At 43.5% G+C, this 24,862-nt stretch overlaps 2 protein-coding genes across 4 annotated transcripts; one reads left to right on the top strand and one right to left on the bottom strand.

Moving 5' to 3' along the window:
* Positions 1 to 1,245: 1,245 nt before the first annotated feature.
* LOC112073404 (proteoglycan 4-like) lies at positions 1,246 to 5,345 on the top strand. 2 transcript variants are annotated; one of them, XM_024140702.1, is made up of 7 exons: positions 1,246 to 1,478; positions 1,885 to 1,941; positions 3,538 to 3,684; positions 3,785 to 3,826; positions 3,910 to 4,068; positions 4,203 to 4,331; positions 4,478 to 5,345. In XM_024140702.1, exons 1-7 carry the CDS (start codon positions 1,420 to 1,422, stop codon positions 5,097 to 5,099), a joined length of 1,215 nt encoding a protein of 404 aa, XP_023996470.1. In that variant the 5' UTR covers positions 1,246 to 1,419; the 3' UTR covers positions 5,100 to 5,345. The 2 variants fall into 2 exon arrangements, with proteins under 2 accessions (XP_023996470.1, XP_023996471.1); XM_024140703.1 differs by lacking the exon at positions 1,885 to 1,941.
* Positions 5,346 to 6,688: 1,343 nt separating this feature from the next.
* dedd1 (death effector domain-containing 1) lies at positions 6,689 to 23,837 on the bottom strand. 2 transcript variants are annotated; one of them, XR_011476536.1, is made up of 11 exons: positions 23,776 to 23,837; positions 21,366 to 22,268; positions 21,062 to 21,164; positions 20,114 to 20,897; positions 19,678 to 19,739; positions 18,833 to 19,371; positions 18,543 to 18,671; positions 18,264 to 18,410; positions 9,125 to 9,512; positions 8,795 to 8,911; positions 6,689 to 8,679 (listed from the first exon to the last, which is right to left on the bottom strand). XR_011476536.1 is itself a non-coding variant. In XM_070440133.1 (10 exons), the coding sequence occupies exons 6-10, from the start codon at positions 19,317 to 19,319 to the stop codon at positions 8,673 to 8,675; spliced, it is 1,158 nt and encodes a 385-aa protein (XP_070296234.1). In that variant the 5' UTR covers positions 19,320 to 19,371; positions 19,678 to 19,739; positions 20,114 to 20,897; positions 21,062 to 21,164; positions 21,366 to 22,268; positions 23,776 to 23,834; the 3' UTR covers positions 6,689 to 8,672. The 2 variants fall into 2 exon arrangements, 1 of the variants encoding a protein (XP_070296234.1); XM_070440133.1 differs by lacking the exon at positions 8,795 to 8,911 and having other exon boundaries at positions 23,776 to 23,834.
* Positions 23,838 to 24,862: the final 1,025 nt, after the last annotated feature.

Raw genomic sequence — 24,862 nt, 5'->3', positions numbered from 1 at the left:
GCTGGTAGGCAGCAGCAGGTCAGTGCTACTTATACCACAGCCTGGTCCGAACACTTCAGGGAACATCTGTGGCTGGAAGAGCTCCTGAAGGGAAGGGGCAGTCTCAGCGGCCAGGTCCACAGGGAAGACAGTTGGCGGTTGGCTTGGAGAGCCAGGCTCAGGGGTGTTGGTCTCCAGGAGCATGGTGTTGGTCACAGCAGGCTGAGGCTCCTCCGTGGTTGAACATGTTGCCCCAGAGTTCTCCAGGCCTAGATCCCCTAACTCTTTGAAAAAATAGTTTTTTAGAGAGACAGGGTCTTCATTAAGGAAGTCACTGCTCAGAGCTGGACCATCAAAGCAGCCTTTCAGTTGACCCTTCAGTTCTCTGCAGAAGTCAGAGTTGGTGCGCATGAGCCTGGGTGTCCCTGGTTCCTGGCTTTGTGTTGAGAAGGACAGGCCTCCAAACATCCCTCGGTTCATCAAGGGATACCTCTGGCAGTCTGGCTGGCCATCGAATAATACCGCCTCTTAGAAAGGCAGTGAAGGCCCAGTCAGATTTTTCTCTGGGGGTTGGTCCCCCTTGCTGTTCTCCATGTCTGCTGATCAAACTATGGAGACATTTGAAAATTCCTAGGCTTTATTAAGGGTGGTCGTGATCAGAACGCAACATTATTACCCATAACATTGTTACATCAACGTTGTGATCCACACTAAAACAAGGTAGTCATCATAACTGTGAACCGCGAAACACGTAATAATGTGTTTCACGGTTCTAAGACTTTTACCGTCATGGCGGGAATGGAGAACAGGAAAATAATGAATTATGTTTTCACCGCTGCAGAACACACACAACATAGCCTACCTGTTACCCAAATTGCCAGAATATATGTTAATATGGTAGTCTAGGCTATTTTCGTAGCTTCACATTATAATAGCATATAGTTGCACAACTAAATGCTACTTTGGAACAGGCCCATAGAAAGGTGGTTTTAGGCAAAATGCGGAGCTTTGGGTCTCTATTTATATGTAACCAAATTTACACCACATATTTTTTGTACAGTAAGTTTACACACAAAATGGATGGATCTTCCTACCTTTTCAAATTCACTAGTCGCTCGCACAATGACCACAGGCCCACCTGGAATGATGGGTAGTTTATATTTGAACCTAGGTTGTTTATATTTGAACTGTGCATAATAAAGATTTCAGTACATTGAGTTAAGAATACTGCAATATTATTTTAGTCTTTCTAACTTTAGATATTAGCCTATGTTGAACATTAGAAACGCCGTGGAACTAATTTACCAACATCAGTGAGTCAGCGCGCGGATTAATTGTATCGTTGTTGGACATCGGATATTATTCCTGCTGGAACCAGTCGAAAACCTAGACCCCAACTATTGTGAGCGGGGGCTGAAAAAGCCCACGTCCTTTCTGGAGATGAAAAGCGAGGACCAGAGTAGACAGACCAAGCATAATGTCCAGAATAAGTTCAAGAGGTGAGTTATGAAATATACATATACATTTATGTTTAGCTTATCCTTTTTTATGCATTGTAAACCTGTTAGCTCCAATTTGCATGCGACTCGGCTCGGACCAAGCATGCCCAGAACTGATTAAATAAAAGAGCAACACTTCCATTTCAGTTAAAGGTTGGGTATGAAATTAGAATTTAGAAAATGCCGAGTTTGTAGGAAATTGCAACCAACATTCATGTTTTAAGCACATCTGCTATTTAAGAAGACGTTTGGACACAGGCGCTCTGGATCCTCTGACGATATCTCATCAAACAGTGGATGCCTTGACACTAAAGAGTTTCTGTTTTAACTAAATTAGTTACGATTAAAGACCTTCACATTTAGGTATACTCTACACATGTATCTAAATCTATTTACTTTGTTTTAGTCCAAAAGTCACCAGACGACTGAAAAGGTGTCTTTGGCTTTTCCCACCTCTTGACCTGTGAGTAAATGTGAATTAATAGGCTACACGTGCCTGTACTGTACTGTTTTCTATATAAAAGGTAGACTCAGCGAAATGACGTTGCCACAAGCAGCACCACAGATATTGAGATGAGCCAGATGCAAGACTTTCCTCCCCATAGACATTAAAACCATTAGATCGCACCGACGTCATCCTCGTATCCCTATGGAAAAATCCCGATGGCTCATGAAGTCGGAAATATTTGAATTTGAAACGCCCCATATTGCTGAATGGGTCAAGACAAGATGGTATCCAGCTTTTGTCAAATTAACATCAAAAGTTGAATCTTTTTGGATTTTAGATAACTCTAACCATTTTCCTAACCTTACTTTAACCATATTATCCTAACCAGATATTAATTATCCTAACCTGCTTTGTAATTTTTCCTAACCTGCTACGAAGTCAAATCTGATGTTAATTTGTCAGAAGCTGGATCCCTTCTAGTCATGACCTGCCTATATGTAACCTTTATTTAACTAGGCAAGTCAGTTATGAACAAATTCTTATTTACAATGACGGCCTACCAGGGAACAGTGGGTTAACTGCCTTGTTCAGGGGCAGAAGGACATATTTTTACCTTGTCAACTCAGGGATTCAATCCAGCAACCTTTCAGTTACTGGCCCAACACTCTAACCACTAGGCTACCTGCCGCCCCATTGGGCTGAATGGCACCAACATTGCTAAGGATCATCGAGAAAGTGGCCAAAATCAGCAAAGGATAATGTTCGATGTAGTCATTTTCATCCTGCCTGAGAGACACGTGCAAAGAGCGTGCATGAGGGCGCACGCCTCTTCGTAGCCTGCCGGCCTGTGATTAGTCTGTGTCAGTGCATTGGTCTGGTCTGTGTCGGGCTCCCGATTGGTTCAGCGGTCTAATGCACTGCATTTCAGTGCTAGAGGCGTCACTACAGACACCCTGGTTTGAATCCAGGCTGTGTCACAACCGGCCGTGATTGGGAGTCCCATAGGGTGGCGCACAATTGGCACAGCGTTGTCCAGGTTTGGCTGGGGTAGGCCGTCATTGTAAATAAGAATTTGTTCTTTACTGACTTGCCTAGTTAAATATTGTTTATTTATTTAAACATGGTCATGTGTGAGGACTAGTAGTCAAAATGGATCCGTATTTAATTTCATATATCGATTTGTAGCGAATTTTAAAATAATTCACTGTGGGATCGAACTTGATCATAGTAAACACATTTTAGAGGCAAAACCAGCTGTTTAAAAAAAAAAAAAAAATGTTTGGCCATTCTAGCTATCATACTTTATATAGACTTTCTAAGTCAGACCAGGGGATTTGGCACCGCTAGGTTGCTATGCAGTAGCTGACCAGCAGAGCACTTGGCTTCACGCTCTCACACAGTCACACACAGTATCTGCACATGTGCACAGGTTTGCTTCACACTGTTACAGCGTGGTAGCCAGGGGGCCAAAACAGCAGAAGAAGTTGAGCCTTGCACTTCAACGCTTAGTTGTTGTAGAAATTGACGTACTATGCTGTTTACTTTCTGTATCTACATCATATCGCTGAGTCTACCTTTAACTCAGTTCTTGTAATACATGTCCTCTCTCAGGGAAGAGGACGCAGCTCCGGTCCCTGTGTCTGACTCCACCAGAGAACCACCAGAGACCAGGATGTCAAAGAAGAAGACGACTTTCCCCAGACCACCTGTCACACAGGATGCAGAGAAGTTTCATGATGGCCCAACTGACACCAGTAGGCAAGTCTCAAACATTCTAAATGCTCAGTTCTCATTTTTTGTTATAAAAAATCGAATTAACACACCTGACATGCATCTAAACCCATTTCCATTGTTTTAGCCCCAATACCATCCCAAAGAGAAGGTGCCTTTTCCCAACCCTGTGAGTAACAGAGTTACACGATTCAATTAAATGAACAATTCATGATTTGTGAGTGTGACTGCGCATTTGACCACCTCCTTCAGGATGTCTGAGCCAGACCCAGACCCTCTCTCTGAGCCAGAGCCAATCCCTCTCTCTGAGCCAGGCCCAGTACCTCTCTCTGAGCCAGCAGAGACCAGCGAGCCCCAGCAGAAGGCAGGAATCTTCAACCCACCTGCCACAACGCGACTGAAGAGGACCAGGTCAGGTTACACTTTAGTCATAGTTATTTCATACTATATTCACACCATTAGTTAGTTGAATCCCAATTTCTAATTCCACATTGTCAATATTGTTTTCTGTTCTAAGATTTTCTTTTGTGTCACTTCTACCTCAGAAAGTTGGAGCCAGCCCCAGGCCTCTCTGAGCCAGCCCCAGGCCTTCTCTCTGAGCCACCAGAGAGCATGAAGTCAGCGGAAATGGAGATCCCAGGTCCACCTGCCACAAAGAGACTGAAGAGGACCAGGTCACTCTCTAGTTCTCATATTATAGTCACACTATTATGTAGTCAGTTGAATCTCCATTTCTTATTTTCAGATTCTATTGTCCACATTGTTTTCTGTTCTAAGATTTCTGTTTAATTTGTGTCTGTTCTATCATGTTCTACTTCAGGAAGTTGGAGCCAGCCCCTCTCTCTGAACCTCCAGACACCAGGAAGTCAAAGAAGAAGAAAATAATCCCTGGCCCACCTGCCACTCAGCAAGTGAAGAGATCCAGATGTCCTCCCAGCCCCTGGACCCCTAACCTAGTGGAGATTAGACGTAGGCCACCTACAGCCACACCCCCTACCTGTGAGATAGGTGTAACTACATTTACCTTGAGATCTAAGGTAGCGACAAGCCCTACCTTGAAGTCAGGTGTAGCCACATCCCCATCTAGTGGTGAAGCCTTTTCCACATCCCCTGAGAGGAAGAAGATGAGGAAGAAGAACAGGAAGAGGGCCAGGTGCAGTGGTGCGGCCGTTCCCACCCCCCCTGAGAGGAAGATGAAGAAGAGGGCGAGGTGCTGCCCTGTCCCGCTGAACAACCCCTTGTCTGTCTGTCGGTCGCAGAGGGCCACCCAGGGCAGGAAGGCCTGTGTGTGGTGTAAACAGGAGAACGAGTGGATGAAGACCATCTGGCAGTGTGAGGCCTGTCAGGTGGCCCTCTGTCTCATACCCGGCAGAAACTGCTTCAGGGCCTGGCACAAGACTCACAAGTGGAACGATGAAGTCATGTTCAGTCTGTTTTCTTAAATGTTGTCAAATATGTGGGTCTGGAGCCTCAGCATGAGATGTTAGTGGTTTGTGGTCAAAAAATCCCACTTTCAGTTCCTAGTTCATATGGTTTTAGTAGAATTCAGGCATACATGCATTAAATAAGAAATATTTCCTTTCTGGGTGTTTTTGCAAAAAAAGGAAGTTGAAAGTTTGCTACATTTTCTTCAAAGCCCTTTTCATGTTGTTTAAGTTGACATATTAAATACATTGTTAAAAAGCAAATATGCCTCTTTCAAATGTGTGCACTTTGTACATTACTTTACAGTTCTTGTTCTTACAACTAACAGTGGTCCAAACAGTATCTTTCAATGCTACTTACAAAGACAGATGAACCAAAAAAACAACCATGCACAGTGCCTTAAGTATTCATACTCCTTGACTTATTCCACATTTTGTTGTTACAGCCTGAATTCAAAACGTATTAAATACATTTTTCTCACCCATCTACACACAATGCCTCATAATGAGGAAGTGAAAATGTTGTTCTTAACTGACTTGCCTGGTTAAATAAATGTATATAAGTATTCACACCCCTGAGTCAATACATGTTAGAATCACCTTTGGCAGTGATTACAGCTGTGAGACTTTCATGGTAAGTCTAAGAGCTTTGCACATGTGGATTGTACAATATTTGCACATTATTCTTTAAAAAGTTCTTCAAGCTCTGTTAGGTTGATTGTTGATCATTGCTAGACAGCCATTTCAATCTTGCCATAGATGTTCAAGCTGATTTAAGTTAAAACTAACTAGGCCACTCGGGATCATTCAATGTCGTCTTGGTAAGCAACTCCAGTGTATATTTGGCCTTGTGTTTAAAGTTATTGTCCTGCTGAAAGGTGAATTTGTCTCCCAGTGTCTGTTGGAAAGCAGACCGAACCAGGTTTTCCTCTATCATTTTGCATGTGCTTCGCTCTATTCAGTTTATTTTTATAAGTAAAAACTTGCTAGTTCTTCCTGATAAAAAGCATACCCATAACATGATGCAGCCACCACCATGCTTGAAAATATGATAAGTGGTACTCTGTGATGTGTTGGATTTTCCCCAAACATAAAGCTTTGTATTCAGGACAAAGTTAATTTTGTTGCCATTTTTACTTTAGTGCCTTATTGCAAACAGGATGCATGTTTTGGAATATTAGTATTCTGTACAGGCTTCCTTCTTTACACTCTGTAATTTAGGTTAGTATTGTGGAGTAACTACAATGTTGTTGATCAATCCCCAGTTCTCCTATCACAACAATTAAACTATGTAACTGTTTTAATGTCACCATTGGCCTCATGGTGAAATGCCTGAGCAGTTTCTTTCCTCTCTGGCAACTGAGTTAGGAAGGACACGTATCTTTGTAGTTACTGGGTGTATTGATACACCGTCCAAAGTGAAATTAATAACTTCATCATGCTCAAAGGGATATTCAATGTCTGCTTTTTTTTTTTTTTTTTACCCATCTACCTATTGGAAAACCTCCCTGGTCTTTGTGGTTGAATCTCTGCTCGACTGAGGGACCTTACAGATAATGAATTGTATGTGTGTGGTGCAGAGATGAGCTAGTCATTCAAAGGTCATGTTAAATTGCATAATTCTTTTTTATTGTTTAACTCCTGAACTTATTTAGGTCTGCCATAATAAAGGGGTTGAATACTTTTGGACATTTCCGCTTTTAATTTGTAATACATTTGTAAAAACATTATCCCACTTGGACATTATGGGATATTGTGTGTAGGCCAGTGACACATCTCAATTTAATATATTTAAAATTCAGGCTGTAACAACAAAATATGGAAAAAGTCAAGGGGTGTGAATATGTTCTGAAGACACGGTTACATCATAGATGCAATAAACCTTTGATAAATCATTTATTTTTATTTGAAATAATTCCAACTTTCCACTAATATATTAAACTAATATACAGCACTTTTGCAGTGCCTAAATAAAATATCCAGCTACTTAAACAAAAGTTCACCCTAAGTTAATGAACTAGAACACACAGTATTTTTGTTATTTTCTCTTATGAACAATACAAAGCTACACTAACGAATCCATATCCCAAAACACAGAAAAAGCAAAACACTACTAAGGTTTTCCTGAGTGCCTCCATCCCTGGTCACATAGGGCTGTGTGAACCAGACACAGTGCTGTAGCAGACCAGGCAGCCTGGTTGCATCAGGAGACTTATCCTGCAGAGGATGAGGCGGCTGTCCAGGAGCTGAAAGGCGGGATGGAGGTGGGGATCCTTCCCCCCTCTCCCTCTTCCCCCTTCTCCTACCTCTCCTCTCTTTCCCCTTACTCCTTCTCCTCCCATGGTGGCGGTGGAGAGACAGAAGGGGTTATTGATCCCACTCAGAGGAGTTCAGGCATTAGTTCCACCAGGGTGACTAGACTAGAGACAGACAGCGCTCTGTGAGCCACTAGTGGGGCCTACAAGGCAGGGCTGAGTGGAACTAGGATGTATCCTTCTGATTTTGATCTCCTCCACATCAGTTTTATTGACTGAAGCACTGTCCTGTGCTCCAGTTCCAATGGGAAAGGCAGTGGCCTTGCTGGAAGCCGGGGTGAGMACAGCCTAGTGTGTGTTATCCCAGCTGCTGTTCAACAACTTGTGGTGATGTGATGAGTTCTCCATGGTTGGCTGAGGTTGAGAGGTAATCACTCCCATCATCTCCTGGCATCTGAGATGAGATGGCCACTGACCACAGCTATCAGGCCCTGGGTTAGCATGGCACAGTGATGGGACTACCAGTGGCTTGTGATCATGGTGTGTGTGTGTGTGTGTGTGTGTGTGTGTGTGTGTGTGTGTGTGTGTGTGTGGACTGGAGTTCTCGAAGGACCAGCGATTTGTCCACTACACTGTCCTCAGGTAGTCTTCACTTCGACATCTATTTCTAATTCTCTCCCAAAAGGTCAAAACATAATCTCATTTCCCCATCATCTCTCCCTCAGTGTCTGAGAGCTGCAGTCTCGCTCATCTTTTCAAAATCATACATTTCAATGGAAACGCAAACTAATATTTAGATGGGTGAATTTCGCCTTGCAGGGCATCTCACACGCTCCTCAAACATAACCAGAAATTCTCAGCATTAGCGCACAGTCTAGTTGGTATCTGGGCTGTCACTGTTAGCAAGAAATGTCTCTAGGCTTCAATGAGTCTTACAGGCAGCGCTGATGGTTCATCATGTGGATGATTTTACAGAGCGTGTATGTTTGATACAGTGGTAGTTTGTGTGTGTGTTACAGTGGAAGTTTAGTTTGTCTCTGTGTATGTATGTATGTATGTGTGTGTGTGTGTAACAAAGGCAGTCTCTTCCTCAGTGCCCTGAGGGCATCTAGGCTCAGCGCAACTTGTGTTATCAATTCCAAACAGAACAGCGTGTCAAGTCTTTTAGTCCAGTTTGCCTTCACTTCAAGTTTGGCTGTTTTCCCTGGGGACTATTCCCCTGACCTAGGAGTGGCTGTATTCTCTGTTCTCAGCATGAGAGACTTAAAAAGGAGAAAAAAAATAAAAATGTTCCTTTTCATATTTTATTCTCCTTTTCATTCCTCTATCCTTGGGCTCATGACCTGCAGAGGGAACATAGTGGAGGACGGTGGTTAGAATTACAACTATTATTCATTGTCTCTGAGGATTCTAGAACTGTTGTGTGAACTGTCGTGAGCCGAAAATTATTAACACAACCTCGCACAGCTGTCTGTCTGTCTGTCTGTCAGAGCCGAACGTCCATAACCAGCTTTCTCAGGTTGGGTCTAGGAAGTATGACAACGTGAGACCAGGTAGTGTATATGGCTCTGATGCCTGTGGGCAAAGTTTGCCATCTAGTGGTTATTGGTGGCAGTACATAGCTATTCCAATTCATGACCACCAGTCAAGTCCATATCTATGACCCCCCCACCCCCTGTAGTGGTCAGCATGGCCCCAGTACATACCACATAACAGATAAGTACTTTAAGAAACCAGCTTACTAACACAGTATAACAGAACCAGAATGGAGAGAGCAATGAGGCTCACCTGTTTCGTCCCCAGCAGCCGGCCTGTTGTTCCTGTGCATCCAGCAGCAGTCTGCGACCCTCCTCGTAGTCATCCTGGTCCACACTGATCAGCAGCCGAACCCCCTCTCTCCCCGCCGCCCTCCGCAGAGAGTCTGTGATGAACACCCCCTTCAGGGCCTCTAGCAGCGCTCCACTCAGATAGTCCCCCCAGAAGGCCTCCAGGTTGTCCAGCTCTGAGAACTTGATGTCGCAGATGATGGAGCCCAGGTCGCGGGCGCGCAGCACGGAGGTGGCACGACTGAACAGCTCAAACTGCCGCTCCAGGGGCTGCTGCTTGTCCGAGGAGACGCCGCCGCGCAGAGCCGACTCATGCTCCCAGTATTCTGCTCGCACACGCAGACGAATGTCTGTAGGGAGGGGGAGGGTGAGGGTGAGGAGATGGATGGAGGTAGGGGAAGAGTGAAGGGAGGAAAGGGGACAGAGAGAGAGAAGAGGAATGGGTAGAAGAGGGAGGGAGAGTGGTGGAGGGGAAGGTGTAGGGGAGGAGAGAAGAGGGGTAGATGTAGAGGAGGGACAGGAGAGGTGATTTTAGGGTGCAAAGAGGTGAAACATATTCAAAAAGGGACAGAGGGAAATTGTAGAAGCAGGAGATTGAGCGGGGTGAGATATATCAAGTACACGTGAGAGTGAAAATCAAATATGAGAAGGAGGGTGGGATCATTGAGTCAGAACAAAGGGAAGAGAGAGATAGAGACAAAAACACAAAATAAAATGATAAGACAACTTTTCAAATAAAGCCGTAATCACAGAATATTATCCCAAAAATTGTCAAGAACAGGCTATGGGAGGGTTGATAGACAAGTGCCAAAGTAAAGAATATTTAAGGGGAGCATACTACATTCAACAGGACTGTATCTGACATTAAACTAGTGATTAGTGTAGGATAACACATAGAAATACTTACTGGTATTAGATTTTCTTAACTCTTCTTGAACTGCACTGTTGGTTACGGTTTTGTTAGTAAGCATTTCACGGTAAAGTCTACACTTGTTGTATTTGGTACATGTGACAAATAAACTTGGATTTGATTTGGTGTAGGACACTGCTGTGTCATTAACTACAGTTGATAACAAAAGTCTGTCTTTAAGAGTGATACAGGCAAGGCAGAACTGAAGACAGCTGTGGAGCACAGAGGTGAATGTAATACCAACCAGGCCGTCTACCATCACTAACCTGACAGTGGGAAGAAATATGACCTGGTCGGGTCAAGAAGAGCATCACTGAGGATTTACTGTATGACTAACCAGATCTATTTTTCACAACACCCACTACCAAGAGCTGTTGTTGTAGTAGTAGAGTGAAATCAGAGGATGGATAACAAGCATATTCATCAGGGAAAAACACCACCACACCACTCTGTGCAGTTCTAATAGTCCACCCCCCATCATTATTCGCCCAGGAGATTTCAGCCAGGCACTGTAATCTACACAAAACCTCTACGCACTGAAAGCTAGACCTATAACTATGTAAACCATTTCTCTGAGTAATTACAAAGCTTGTTACACTGTACTTACAGTAATAATGAGTTATAGGTGGCACAAAACAGGCATAAATAAAATGCTACTTGTTGTGAGGGTTGTAGGATTTTGTTAGGTCACTCTYTAACACTGTAAACAGCCCTTGGGATGGATAGCAACCTTTCAGTGACATGTKTTTGTTCTGTTTCAGAAACAGGAGAATTAGCGGTCATGCAGCAACAGCACAGTKAGAWGGGTCAGGAGATACATACTGTACTGAGCAAAGGCAAGCAGACCTCTGTCTCATCCTCCTCTACTGCCATTATTCACCAAGCGCCCAGCAGAACCAGCGGCCTTCCGACTTYGCTGCAACAAAAAATCCAAACCTTYCCAGTCCCACACTACCCCACCCCACCAGAGATGTGCATAGATTGGCAAACTTTGTTTGAGATACATTAGTTTCACGGCAACATGTTAGCACCAAGCTTTACAAGAAAAAATATTCAAATTAGAATATTCTTGTCAAAGAATGTTTGTYGCCAACATGGAGGATMRTTTGTCAAACTGTGTATCTGGATTTACCCCACCCACCTTGCCCTCCCCAACTTCATGTAACARAAAATGGAGGAACGATAAAGAGTAGAACTGGATTTTTTTTTAAGTGTGAGAGACAAGGAATATGGAACGGAAAGGGCAGAAAGGAAAGGATGGGGGGGGGGGGTAGTAGTACCATACACAAGGAACTGGGTACCTAAACATACCTTGGTCTCTGAAGACACTGAGCCAGGTTTGGGTAAAGGAGAAACTGACAAATAGTTGCTTCCTCTAACGAGGACACTAGAAATAGAATCAATTTAAACTGGAATGTTGTACCAAATGAACCAGGGACATGACTGTGCCTTAGAATATGTGATTAATTTGAGTTCTTTGTCTCCATCCACATTATTGTTCAGGGCCATGGGGGACAGCCTCTGGAGGGGGCAGCTTTGGAAAATGCCAACATTAGAAATGCAAATGTTGAATTGATTATGAATTTCTTAACATTTGTAAGAGAGAAAACCAAACACTGGATCCTTCTTTCTTTGCTTTATAAGGTTGTAATGAGGAGGCTATACAAACACATACGTGGACCATCGGGGAGGTTAGACGGCAGGTAGCCTAGTGGTTAGAGCGTTGGACTAGTTAACTGGAAGGTTGCAAGATTAAATCTCCGAGCTGACAAGGTAAAAATCTGTTGTTCTGCCCCTGAACAAGGCAGTTAACCCACTGTTCCTAGGCCGTCAATGGAAATAAGAATTTGTTCTTAACTGACTTGCCTAAAATTAAAAAGACATCCTCAGGTTAGACAGATCTCCTACATTTACTGCCAACATTGAAAGCATGCTCTGATGTACAACACAGTGTAACAAAAATGTATCTGAACTGCAAGTAGATTTGTAGATAGCTAAAATATGTCACATTAGGCCAAATATGATAATCATGATCATATTCCATGAAGTTCAACTGTTAGTTTGCACACAAAGAAATCGGATACAGAAGGTGTTTGGAATTTTTTTCTTTTTCTTCCAGGAGGCAAAGTTATGGTACAAGGAACATTTCTGTCTCTATTGATACAGCAGCTCTTAGGACATTTGTCAATGAGGTTGATAGAGAACAGTAAGACGCATACAGTYCCGAAAATAAGACTAAATGCACACAGCCCTATAATCTGACATGTTGTGAAAAATAGTTGACGGTTTGCCTTCCCTCATCACTACTCCAATGTCTCACCAACATCTCCCCATTGTTACTCTGGGGAGATGGTTCTGCATGTAAAATCATGGACCCTTTCAGGAAATACATTGTCAATTTGAGGGCATTTCGTATCAGAAAATACATGGTTTGTTCCTAAGGCAGTATTTCCAAACTCGATCCAGGGGACCCTAAGGGGTGCACGTTTTGGTTTTTGACCAAGCACTATACAGCTGATACAAATAATCAAAACTTGATGATTAGTTGATTATTTGAATCAGCTGTGTAGTGCTAGGGCAGATACCTAAATGTGCACCCAGGGGGGGCCCCAGGACCCAGTTTGGGAAGCCCTGCTTTAGGGGATACATTTATCTCTCCCTGCCAGCAGGGTGTCAAATCAGCTAAAACAGGATGTGCAGCTGACAAGGCACAGTACTGCTCTGAGAGGAAACTGAAAGTCAGCTTCAAACTAATAACATCTGAAAGTTACCAGGACTGCATAAWACCCCTGTCAATTGTCGATATGGTAAAACATKTCAGATAAATAATAAACTGAGTAAAAMTGTAACAATTGTGCACTTTTGCAATGTACAAGTCTAGCGACATGGGTCACATACTGTGTGGGAACTGTGACATCAACACCTACTACACAATGTCCCCATACTTCTAAATGACTGCTCCTTCCTACCTACTTGTGAAAAATGGACTTGCTGAGAGCACCAGGAAAGGAAGGCCCTTAAAAACAATGGGWACATARTGATTTTGTTAAGGTTACAGARTACTTTACGCTTCATCAGAGACAGATAGATCCATTTAGACAGAACATTAGGAGGSACAACTTTCATTTTCTCCCTTTAAAACAAGGAGTTGGTTAGATTCTCCATTCACCCCACAGAAAAGTACCCATTTACGAGGAGTCACTTGGTGCGAAGAGCTTCAACTCTTTATCGATCCGTTTTTCTGCTGAACGACAGACCAAGAGAGGGAGGGAGGGAGAGAGGTYGGGATAGAGAGAGACAGGTAGATAGACCTCTCTCTATTCCCCTTTGACCAAAGCTCTCTTTCTTTTTTTGGTTTGTGTGGTTTGAGCGTTTAGTGTTCGTTCTCTCCCTCTCAGTGTGTGTGAGAGGATGTTTTTTCCTGACACACGAGTCGGTCTGTTTTGAACTGCGAACATAGAGAAAGGAGAGAAAGAGAGAGAAAGAGACAAGCACAGTTGGATTGGATATCTGTCAATTTGGTTGTTTCTCAAGATCAAGCAGGCAAGCTTAACACTGGTTCAAAGGCAATCACTTGGAGTTTGAATTGTTTTTGATGCCTCCAAGTCCACTGTTTAACATTACGGCTTACGTGGACAGTTTTACGTCGCTTCTAATCGTAGGTTACAGTTTGGCATAAGAAATTGTAACCACAAATAAGTGAAATACTGTAACTGAAACGCTTGAACTGAGAAAAGGAACTGATTATGTGAAAACAAACTGACTGGTAAGATAGTAGAGGTAGTAATGGGTTTGGTCTGAATGCTGTGAGGCAGCATTGGACTGGACTGTCCCATCTATCTCTGCTCCCCACACTGGGAGCTCATTCAGGGGTCAGAGATGAGATACAGCATGCGGTTACACAGCCCTTAACACAACACTGTTGGGTCATTTTCCTCAGAACTGCTCGAGCAAAGGTTCCAGAGAAGCTGTCGGCGGCCATTTTATGTTCATATAAAAGGATAGAATTCGAGTTCAGACTGACAAGAGGACTGAGATCAATGGATCTCTGAGACCAGTTTGACATTTTTTAATTGAGATTCCAGAATGGGTTTGGTCTCTTTTTGTTTTAGTAAACCAGAAATCAATTGTTGTTTGAATTCTGAGAAACGTATTTGTGATCACTGACCAGAGGTATCTACTGAAGTTGATGCCACAAGAACCATTGGGACTCAGTTAAAAGGCTCCATTTTGATRGCTGCTTTAGAAGAGTAGTTTACCCAAAACTAAAGTTAATCAGATGTTTTCGTTATGCATGTAGTGGGATATACACCAGACTAGACAGTGTGGAATATGCACTCAGTTATCACTTTTGAGGAAAACATCTGTCAAACTTTGGCTTTGAAGTGAACTACCCCTTTAAGAAAAAATGTTCAGGTCAGTTTGAGCTTTGAGTTATTTGGAGAGTCAGAGCATGGTATTCAGAAGAGGGGTCAGGTTCAAGGTTGCATTACGGTGATTAAGAAACTTCTGGAATATTCTACGCATATTTCCGAGGACACTTTGGTCAGTTCTGTGAAACACTGAGGCCAACACCCCTCTTTAGAGTAATAGACACAAAAAAAAAATATCATGGAACATTCCAGAACACTTTGTGGAGAGCATACTGTTTTTTTCTGAATGGGGTAAGGAGGAACAGGATAGCTAGAATAATACACAGGCATTGAACACAGAGCATAGTGGCAGCCCCCCCTCGTTCTGAGGGGGAGGGCCTCTTTACCTTGGGCATCGGGCCAGACTGACGAGAGAGCGAGCGACTGAGGTGAGCACACACTGCAGATCGTACGGACAGAGTGAAAGGCCAGACCAGACTTTTTTTTTTGTCCAGCCTTTCTCTCCGCTCTCTAGGTCCGCTCTCTAGGTTACTCGATCTGAGTCACAATCCTGAGTCAACCTGGTGGGGATCAAATGCGGAGTCAAGACAGCAACATGTTCAGAGGCAAAGCAACAACACTGTGTATGGTACATGGCTGGGACTGTGAGGGCAAGGCTACTGCAGAGGGCAAGGGGCAGATATCCCTCGGTAGATTGTTTTGGGTTTGATCACAGGGCACTTAGTGCAGTTGATTTAGAGAAGGCTGTTCTGATCGACGGGGACAAAATGGCACATTTGAAAGGGTTGCAGTGTTATGTTTGAGCACTACGAAGCCAGTGTAAAATCATAAACATCTTTGTCTCCCTAAAGAAGAGACTTCATGGATTGCGAAAAGTTGTTMAAATCAAATCATGTTGATAAATAAGCAGTATCATTCATCAGTACGTGTCAGGCTGTGGGAGTGGCTGTGTCTGGGATAGCCACAGTACGAGGGGTTAGTTGGCTGTCAGGTAGGGTAGGTACAGCAACAGAACTGGAAGGGCCAAGGGCCTATTGATCTGGGCCCGGTTTCATGATAGCGATTGAACTTAGGCTTACTAGTGTTTTAACGATGCATCTTTCCTATAACGGCCAAAGATGTAACATGTGTTTCCCAAAACACCATGCAGAGAGAATGGTCGCTAAGCGCGTCGTTGAGGCTTGTGTCGATACTGATAGGATCGAAAGACAGGCAACACTGCTCTCGGATCAGCTTTCTCCATTCAAATCTTACCTTAACATCCAAATTATTCCACAATACTGAAGACGGATCAGCTCCTAGAAGCTTATCACCTATGGCTTCCAATATTTAGGAGGCTGATTCTAATCCTTACCCTGTAATAATGCACTAAATCAAGATATGGCACATTATTGCACACATTAGGCTGCACAGCATGAAATAAATACAGACAAATTACAGACTGTAGCCTACAAGTACAGTAGCAAAATAGAACTCAATAAATGATTCAAATAGCCATTTAGCCTACTGTTTTTATATTGTAATGTACACATCTGTTTTAATTTCAAGCATTTTTTATACGCTGCTTGTTTGTATCAATTGCGAAGACATTGCCAACTTGTATTTGTTGTCAACTTTTTTCTGAAGTTATCAGTGGTCACAGAGCCATGCGATTCTGTTTAGCGGAGCTCTTCTGTGTATAAAGTGACGCGGGAGGGCAAAAGAAAAGCATCTAACGAACCACTTAGCTGTTCTATGAGTGGTCTGAGACAGGCGTTAGATTACAAGTGTAACGTTAATAACGATGGTTTTGGGAAACAGGTCTGAGATTTAATAATGCCCACGAAGGTTCTAACAAACCTAGCTTTAAGATGCTTTTGGGAAACCGGACCCTGGTCTGGGAAGATGTCAGCAAGTGTGAGGCTATCAATTCAACTTATATGTTCAGTACACATTCAGAAATTCAGCGGGACTTTCTCTAAACTTTGTGTTAGGGATAGAAGAAGACAGACAGTACTACCAACATAAGAGACAGGAGACCTACCAGGCAGGGTTCTTAAGAACAGGAGCTGAAAAAAACTGGGTAAGAGAGAGAGAGGGAGATATGTCGGGGGAGATGAAAAGTGAGAGAAGGGAAAGAAAAATGGAGAAAGGGATAGGAATCTCTCTTTTTGGAACACCAGCAGTAGTTATGTAGCCTGGATACCAGTCTGTTTGAGATATCATTCCACTCCTTGTCATGCAAAATGAGTGACAAGGAGTGGCATGATCGCACAAGCAAATCTGGGACCAGGCTAGTAGTTATGCTATATGAAGAAGAAAGACAAGCTCGGCAGACAAGCGTATAGCAGACGTATAAAGTGAAAGACAGGTGGTTTACTGTCTTCTACACTAACTGTCCTTCCCCTGGGCCTCAGTCTGGACCACAGGCTAGTGATTACGAGGCAGCATTCCAACCATGTGTGGCAGCTATGGTATGTAGGTCTAAAGCATACATTTTTCCCACAAGTATTGTCACAAAAGAGCAAGGCAGCTTAACATTATTTTGGTCTGCACAGAACAGACTAAATTGYTCYGTTTAAYGAGCTTGTGGGTTGACGCCGAAATGTCCCATTGAAACATAACACGCTTGTGAGTTTAAGGTTGAATGCCACATTGAAATGCCATGTCCCACTACTACACTAAGCCTGCTGTGCTGTGTGGAGCTCAGACAGAAACGCTGACTCACACAGCTGTGCATTGGGTGTGTGAATTCCTCTCAGGGTGCATCTCAATAGCCTAAAGAGGCTTCCTTCTATTGTTTCCTCCCCTTTATCTGAATGGCCAGGATAGGTAAAAGGCAAGTAATAAGGCTGGATGCTTATTTAGTTTGAGACACTAGTGGGTAATGGTAAAGACAATGGCTGACATAGGCCTAGTATATTTGATAGATGGGAGTTGTAGGCGAGCCAACCCAATTCCACTCTGTGCTACGGTCATCACAAAACAACAGACCAGATTGATTTCATTTCATTCAGTTTCAGGTTGTTGTTTTTTGCTTGGGCGTGCAAGCAGACTATCCTTGTGTGGACGTCTACAGAATCCCTCCATTGTGAGGATGTTAGTGTGGCAGGGAGCACACAATCAAAGACCCCGGGAGTGTGTAAAATGCTGTCTGAAACCCTGGTGATGTTTGAGTGTGAGACAGTTTCACCACCACAGAGAGCATATGATGACCAGGTTGAGGGGTTAAGTCAGGTCAAACACAGCCAGTCAGTATGGGTTGTATTTACTGATGAGCGGTCACTCATTCACACATGCTCTGCTCTCACAGTATCGTTACAGCACAGCCCACTCAGTCCAACATGCCTGCAGGGTAGTATTGATCTCCCAGGAGGCCCATGCAAACCATTCTCAAACCAGCAAGGGTGGGACGGTCAGCTTATGGTCAGGGTATAGGCTGAGCAGAGGGAGCAAACTGAAGTCGTTATCTTATGTGAGGACATGAACACGGCACTGGCTGGATTTAAGGTTGCTTGATATGGACATTTTAAGTTTAAACTTACTGGTGAGACAAGGTGGTGCCTGGGACATTCTGATATGGCAGAGATTTTTAGTATCATCACTGTTATTAAGGGCTGTTGGGGTGATGGTGCTTACAGCTTCTCATTAGAAGTGAAATAGAAAATGGATGTAAGCCAGAGAGAGAGACTCAGACACATGTATAATGGCAAGAGAGGAACCAAGAGAGAGTGTGGTGAATGAGCAAGTGGGTTAAAGAGAGAGATGGAAAGAAAATAGAGAAAGAGAGATGGAAGGGAAACTAGAGAGAAAGAGAAAGGCATGGAGGCTGGTCTTACCGCAGGTCACTTTCTCAGGTATAGGTGGGGGAGGCGTTTCGGGGATGCCCGCTCTTCTCCTGTGGGCGGTGGGCTTGCTGGTCCAGCGGCGGCCTTTACCCCTCTTCTTCCGTAGGGGGGCGGGCGTTGGCCTGGCAGAGTCAACACCTATTGGACAGACACAAAAACCAGCCAATCAGCAATGTTTAACTGGTGCAAATCCAGACAATTTCAGAAACAGTTACTGACATTTCTAAGAGACAAGTTCAGGCATGCAGATTGTACCGGAGTGTAGCTTACCCCCCCTCCATTGCTGTGTGGYGTGTTCRTCATGTGATTCTGTCTGTGCACAGGGGTCAGTCARTCCAGATGTGCAAACCTGTCTTCTGTCCTCTGTCCCGTAGTCCACTCTGAAACGTTCTGGTGATACTGAGAGGCAGATTAAGGTCAGACACTGACACAGCAGAGTGTAGTCAGACAGGCAGAYAACACACTGGGAGAAGTAGGCCTACAGGTGATTATGACAACATTGTCTCCATTACTGCGTGTKKGCTTCCAGTTATGAACAGCACTCTGTTACAGTCCCTTACCTGTCCTCCTTTTYTTGCGGGACACCAAAGGCAGGAGGTCRTGYCGYGTCARGACTCGCAGCAGCTGCAACAGGGGCTCCAGGTTACCCTCACTGAGGTACCCACGTCTCTCCAGCTCCAGCAGCAGTTCTAGACCACTCTTGGGCTTGTGGCGGGCAGCAGTAGGGCAGGCCAAGGCAGGACCCTTKGGCTGTAACCGCCGCCAGGCCTCCAGGAGCACTGGGCTGGGGGAGACTCCTTTACTGGCCTCAGGGTCTTCCTCACCGGGCTCGCTGGTCCAGCCAGCTGGGTCCAAGGGGTGCCCTCCAGCCGGATAGGTCTCATCCAAGAGGAATGACAGCACCTCAACGTCTGTCTCTGTCAGTTGAGAACCGACAACTTCAAACATCTCGTGTAGAGAGAGCATCCCATAGTACGTCAGGCACTCAGTCTCATCCCAGTACAGAGAGTCTCGGAGAGAGTACCTTGGACGACGCATGGTTGCCATTGTTAACAAGCTATCTGGCTATCCTTTCCCAATGCACCTTGGCCAGACGTTTCTATGTGATAAGAATGAAGTGAATTAGACAATGTGGGCAGCAATGAAGTAACGACTCAAAATGTCAAACTAAACAACAGGACTGGCTAGGTTTATCAGGTTATGAAATAACAAGCCAGCCAGCAGCCACAACGCGAATGGACCATAAGATATTGGCATGCACTGTTACAGGCTTTAAAACGAAAGCAGCTGTCTAATAATAAGTGATGTGGAGATGAATAAGTGATGTGGAGATGTGAAATACAAAGCTACTTCGTTTTCCTTGTGACTACGTTGGAGAGCTCGAAATCTCGCCGAGCCACCATACCTTGCAAGTACAAACGGTGTTGACAGTGCAACAAATTACGTTACGTAACAGACGTTCCACTGCTGAAAAAAAAAAAAAAAAAATACGTTACGTAACAGACGTTCCACTGCTGAAAAAAAAAAAAAAAAAGCACTTTACATTTAGATTGACAGCCCTTGAAAACCGTCCCTCATACATTGCTACATTTGTCTCGATTTGATAGAAAGCTAGATGGAAACATCAAAATAATTAGTTGCAGCTGGAGGAACCATTTGGGTAGCTAGCTAGCTAGCTACGAAATTATCGCTAGCTAGCAACAACAACAGCTGACTATACCATGAAGATGAATCAAGACGTTCAAATACATGTAAAGACTAAAAAGGCGGAAATTCATTATCAATATAATATTGTTAATCGTTGCAACAAGCTAAATAATGTGTTATTTTGTGAAACTCGCCTTCGTTGTTCGACGATGGTCAGTGTTGTCAACACAGCTGGGGTGTATTCATTAGTCAGATTCGGTTCTAAAACGTTTTGTCTGTTGCAAAACGGAAACCGTTTACTCTAGGAACCAAACGGAAGCAAACAGAAAAAATGGAACAGAAACGGAACGAAGCGGGGAGGGACCTGACTAAATGTGTCCAATAGAAACTCTCGTTTTCGTTGCAAAACGTTCATCAACAGACAAAACGTTTTGCAACTGAATCAACTAATGAATACGCCTAGTCTCGCACGCAGAGCTGGCAGTAGAACAACAACAAGCAGTAACCAATCACTGCACTTACTTTTTTAGGACGTGTTGGCGAGGAGACTAAGATGATGCTGTAGTCAGGCCTAGTCATTTTATACATGAAGAACGTGAATGAGGCAGTATTGCAGATTCAAAACATTATAGTGACCTATCAGATCATTTTTCCCAGAATATCTAATAAATATCCTCTCATGTACATGTTGTTTTCACCTTGTACTATGAACAGCACCGCTATGCTATTGCCACAAGAAATCCAGCCCTATCGTGTATTAATGCTATTTTATTGGAGGATTTTAAGGCTACATATAAATGTGCTCTATGTATGTGTGTGTCTATATGGCAATGCTGACTATATGAGCGCTGGGCTCTCACAGATCCATCCGGACATGATGCTGCAGGTCTCTTCTACAGCTCCGAGAAGGGTTGGTCTCTCTGAGGGTGAAGGCACACACTGTCTCCCCTCACATTCACAGCACTGGGCTCTTTCTACCTGGGGGAGTCCAGAGATACATTGATTTTCTATACATCCAATGGCCATAATCTATGCGTATTATATCCTGTATTAATACCAGAGTAAAGATTGTCTTGGGGCCCAACCACCTTGCACTATAGATCTAACCCACCTCTGCGCATCTCCAACACAATGTCTCTCACCTGTTCCTCTGGAATGTCAATGACCACCAGGTCTCCGCCCTGTTGAACACAGTCGACCCGACCGCTGCTCCAGCTCCTCCTCTCAGTGGAGAAGAAGTAACACCTGGAGGATAAAATCTTCCAGCTCTTAAGACAAGGTGTGTGAGGCGAATATACACAAACACACACACACATAAGAACACATTCATGCACGTTGCACACACACATGCACAAACATACAGAAACACGCATACACACACAAACAAACACGCAGTATATAGTGCATATAGATGTAGAAGGACAGATAAATCAAAACACTGCTGACCTTGGGTGATCTGGTCTCTGAGTGGACAGTGTCGGTTCACAGGCAGGAAGTTGACCAGCTCTGTAGGCATCTTCTGAAGGGAATTTCTTTCCCTCACCGTGACAACAAAGTCTCTGTTCAAAATCGCCTCAGTTTCAAAGAGACTTATGAGATCTAACTGAAGTTGGTTTTTAGTCTCTGCGACCCTCACATGCTCTCACCTCAACTGGTCATAACTTCTTGATCACACCAACAGCGTCTTTGCGCAAAATGGTACGCAGCATCATCTGGATATGTTTGCAACAAAAGTTCAACATTTACCTTCTGCTACCATTTCTGTCGAGCAGTCTAGGCATACAGTTTGATAAATCAAACGTATGCACCACACAGAACGCACTGCAACTGCCTCTGCAATGCTGGAAGGCAAACGCAGCATTCCATTGGAAATGAATGTACTTCTGGTGTACCAAAATGCAATGACGCTGTCGGTGTGATCGAGGCGTTAAGCTGCACTGACGTTCAGGTGTTGTCTCTGTGACCGTTCCCTGGTTCATGTGAGATCTTTTATCTCTCTCTGTAGTTGGTTTTTAGATGCCGTCAGGTCTATGTAGTTTTTTTGCAATTGGTTGTTGGATGTCAGTAGGCCTTCATACTCTCTTTCTAATTGGTTATGAGAAGCAGCATGATCTCTGTGTTGCCTCTCTGACTGGTCCTTGGTTGCGACAAGTTACATGTAGTCTCTCTCAAGTTGGTCCTTAACCACAGCCACATAGCTGTTCATTTTCTGTAGCTCAGCTTGAGTTGAAGTCAAAGCATCATTTTGGATCCAGAGCTGGTTCTTGGCTGTGAGGACRRTGTCGTWGTTGTCCCTCAGAASCTGAAATTATGCCKYCAGTMAGGTGCAACTGAGAGAAGCTGTGTAATCTGGTGAGATGGACACAAAGTGTGAGTGTTAACAATTAGTGTAYAGYAKATTGTYTTAGTATATGCTGCSTTTAAGGTTATAGTGWGGCCCAGAGCCATGTATTTAGATATTCTAAATACATGGCTCTGGAGTGGCCAAGGCCCATAAGGATGTGATGAAGAATATGCCTATTGTGTACTCCTGTAATCATAGACCTGAGATGGTTAGGATTGATAAAAGCAGTATCCAGGGGCTTGAGGCGTCACTACAGACCCGGGTTCGATCGGGAATCCCATAGGGTGGCGCACAATTGCCCCAGTGTCGTCCGGGTCGGGAGAGAGTTTGGCCCGGGGGGGGCTTTACTTGCCTCATCCCACTCTAGCAACTCCTTGTGGCGGGCCGGGAGCCTATAGGCTGACTTCGGTCGTCAGTTGAACAGTGTTTCCTCCGACACATTGGTGCGGGTGGCTTCCTGGTTAAGCGGGCGGGTGTTAAAAAGCGCGGTTTGGCAGGTCATGTTTCGGAGGATGCATGACTCGACCTTCGCCTCTCCCGGGCCTGTTGGGGAGTTACAGCGATGAGACAAAATCGTAATTGGATCGCAATTGGATACCACGAAATTGGGGAGAAAAAGGGTGTACATTTAAATTTTCAAAAATGAATAATGCATTATCCAGGGGCAACACTGACCTATTCAAATAAGAATCATTATACAGGTGATTGATTGAAAAATCCAGGTAGCCTAGCTGTTAAGCGGGTTGTTCCAGTACCCCAAAAGGTTGTTGGTTTGAATCCTCGAGCCGGCAAGGTGGGAAAATCTGCTGTTCTGCCCTTGAGCAAGGCAATTAACCCCCAACAACTGCTCCCCCTTACAAAAAATGATTGCGGTTTTGAAAGTGTAGAAACTGCAGTTCACTATGGTATTTTGGTTGCAGAATAACTGAACTGTAGTTATACAGCATTCTAACTGCAATTACACTGCAACATTTCTGCTGTAAAAAAAAAATAAGCTGTTATTTTGGACGCAGTACTGCACACTGACTGCAATCTTTTTTCGTAAGTGCCGATGACTAGATGTCGATTAAGGCAGCCCCTCGCACCTCTCTGATTCAGAGGTTGGGTTAAATGGGGGAGACACATTTCGGTTCAATGCATTCAGATGTGCAACTGTATGGGGTCAATTTCACGCCACATGTATTGAGTTCAAAATAAAATAACTCGTGAACATGAAACATTTAAGTTGAGAATGTAAACATTATATTTTCGAGGACGGGTGAAATAATGGATGTTGAAATGAAAAACAAAACAATTGAAAGCAAAATGTATAGAATTGTAAACAAAGACATCAAAAGCAAAACCCCAAAACTTGTAAGCAAATAATTTTAAAGCGAGAGCAAAACTCTATGACAAATGATAAAAAATATATATATATTTGAAAACGAATGCAAAAATCGTTTTCGGTTAAACTTTCCCAGCAACCAATTATATTGAATACATTTTGCCTACGCTCTTGCCTGCATGTACTACCTTTTGGTTACGCTACTCGTATCTTTGTTTTCGATGTCTGTTTCTTTGCTTTCACTGCCAGTCTTTTCGATTGCGAGTTTTGGCATTATTATCCGTGAAGGGCGTAAACAATGAGTCTCCATTGGTCCGCTAGTTTTGGAGTGACGGTTCGTCTTAACCCAATAAATAACATGATAGACAGGCTTACCTGTTGCACAACGTTTGGCGCAGGTGTACAGCGAACTAGTTACCAACACCTGCGCCGAACGTTGTGCAACAGGTAATTCATATGTTTACCGAAGTAGTTAGATGGTTTGTTATTAAACGTATTATATAGACATGCTTCTAATATCCGTACATTATTGACCCGTGACTGACAATTTTGAAGTACGTTAACTAAAACCCTAAAACGAGGTGACGTCAGACCGTCTACCTAAATAGGCAATAGGGGAAAAAAGCCTGTCTATCGTGTTCATCGACTGGGTTAAGACGAACCGTCACTCCAACACTAGCAGACCAATGGAGACTCATTGTTTAAGCCTTCCTCTAAAACACGCCCTTCACGGAAAAATAATGCCAAAACTCGCAATCGAAAAGACTGGCAGTGAAAGCAAAGATACGAGTAGCGTAACCAAAAGGTAGTACATGCAGGCAAGAGCGTGTAATTGCAATGTGATATTGTACCCCCTAGCTCGATTGTCCATTATATATAATCTATATATACTTGTGTTCCCTTATGTACTTTCTGTATTGATTTGTTGTTAATAAAAATAAAATAATAATAAAATAAATAAATAAAAATATTTTTAAAAGAGCGTAGGCAAAATCTATTCAATTTAATTGGTTGCTGGGAAAGTTTAAAAGAAAACGATTTTTGCATTCGTTTTCAAATATATATATATTTTTTTCTCATTTGTCATAGAGTTTTGCTCTGCTTTAAAATGATTTGCTTACACGTTTTTGGGTTTTGCTTTTAATATCTGATTTTTGTTTACAATGCTATACATTTTGCTTTCAATTGTTTGGTTTTTGATTTCAACATCCATTATTTCACCCGGGGCCTGTTGCACAAAAGTAGAATTAAGACATCCGGGATAAATGACTCAGC

Source organism: Salvelinus sp. IW2-2015, unplaced genomic scaffold (assembly GCF_002910315.2).
Source record: "Salvelinus sp. IW2-2015 unplaced genomic scaffold, ASM291031v2 Un_scaffold2251, whole genome shotgun sequence".
NCBI classification, from domain to species: domain Eukaryota; kingdom Metazoa; phylum Chordata; class Actinopteri; order Salmoniformes; family Salmonidae; genus Salvelinus; species Salvelinus sp. IW2-2015.
Note: the sequence above shows the minus strand (reverse complement) of the source record. Positions and strands in the feature narration are given on the sequence as shown.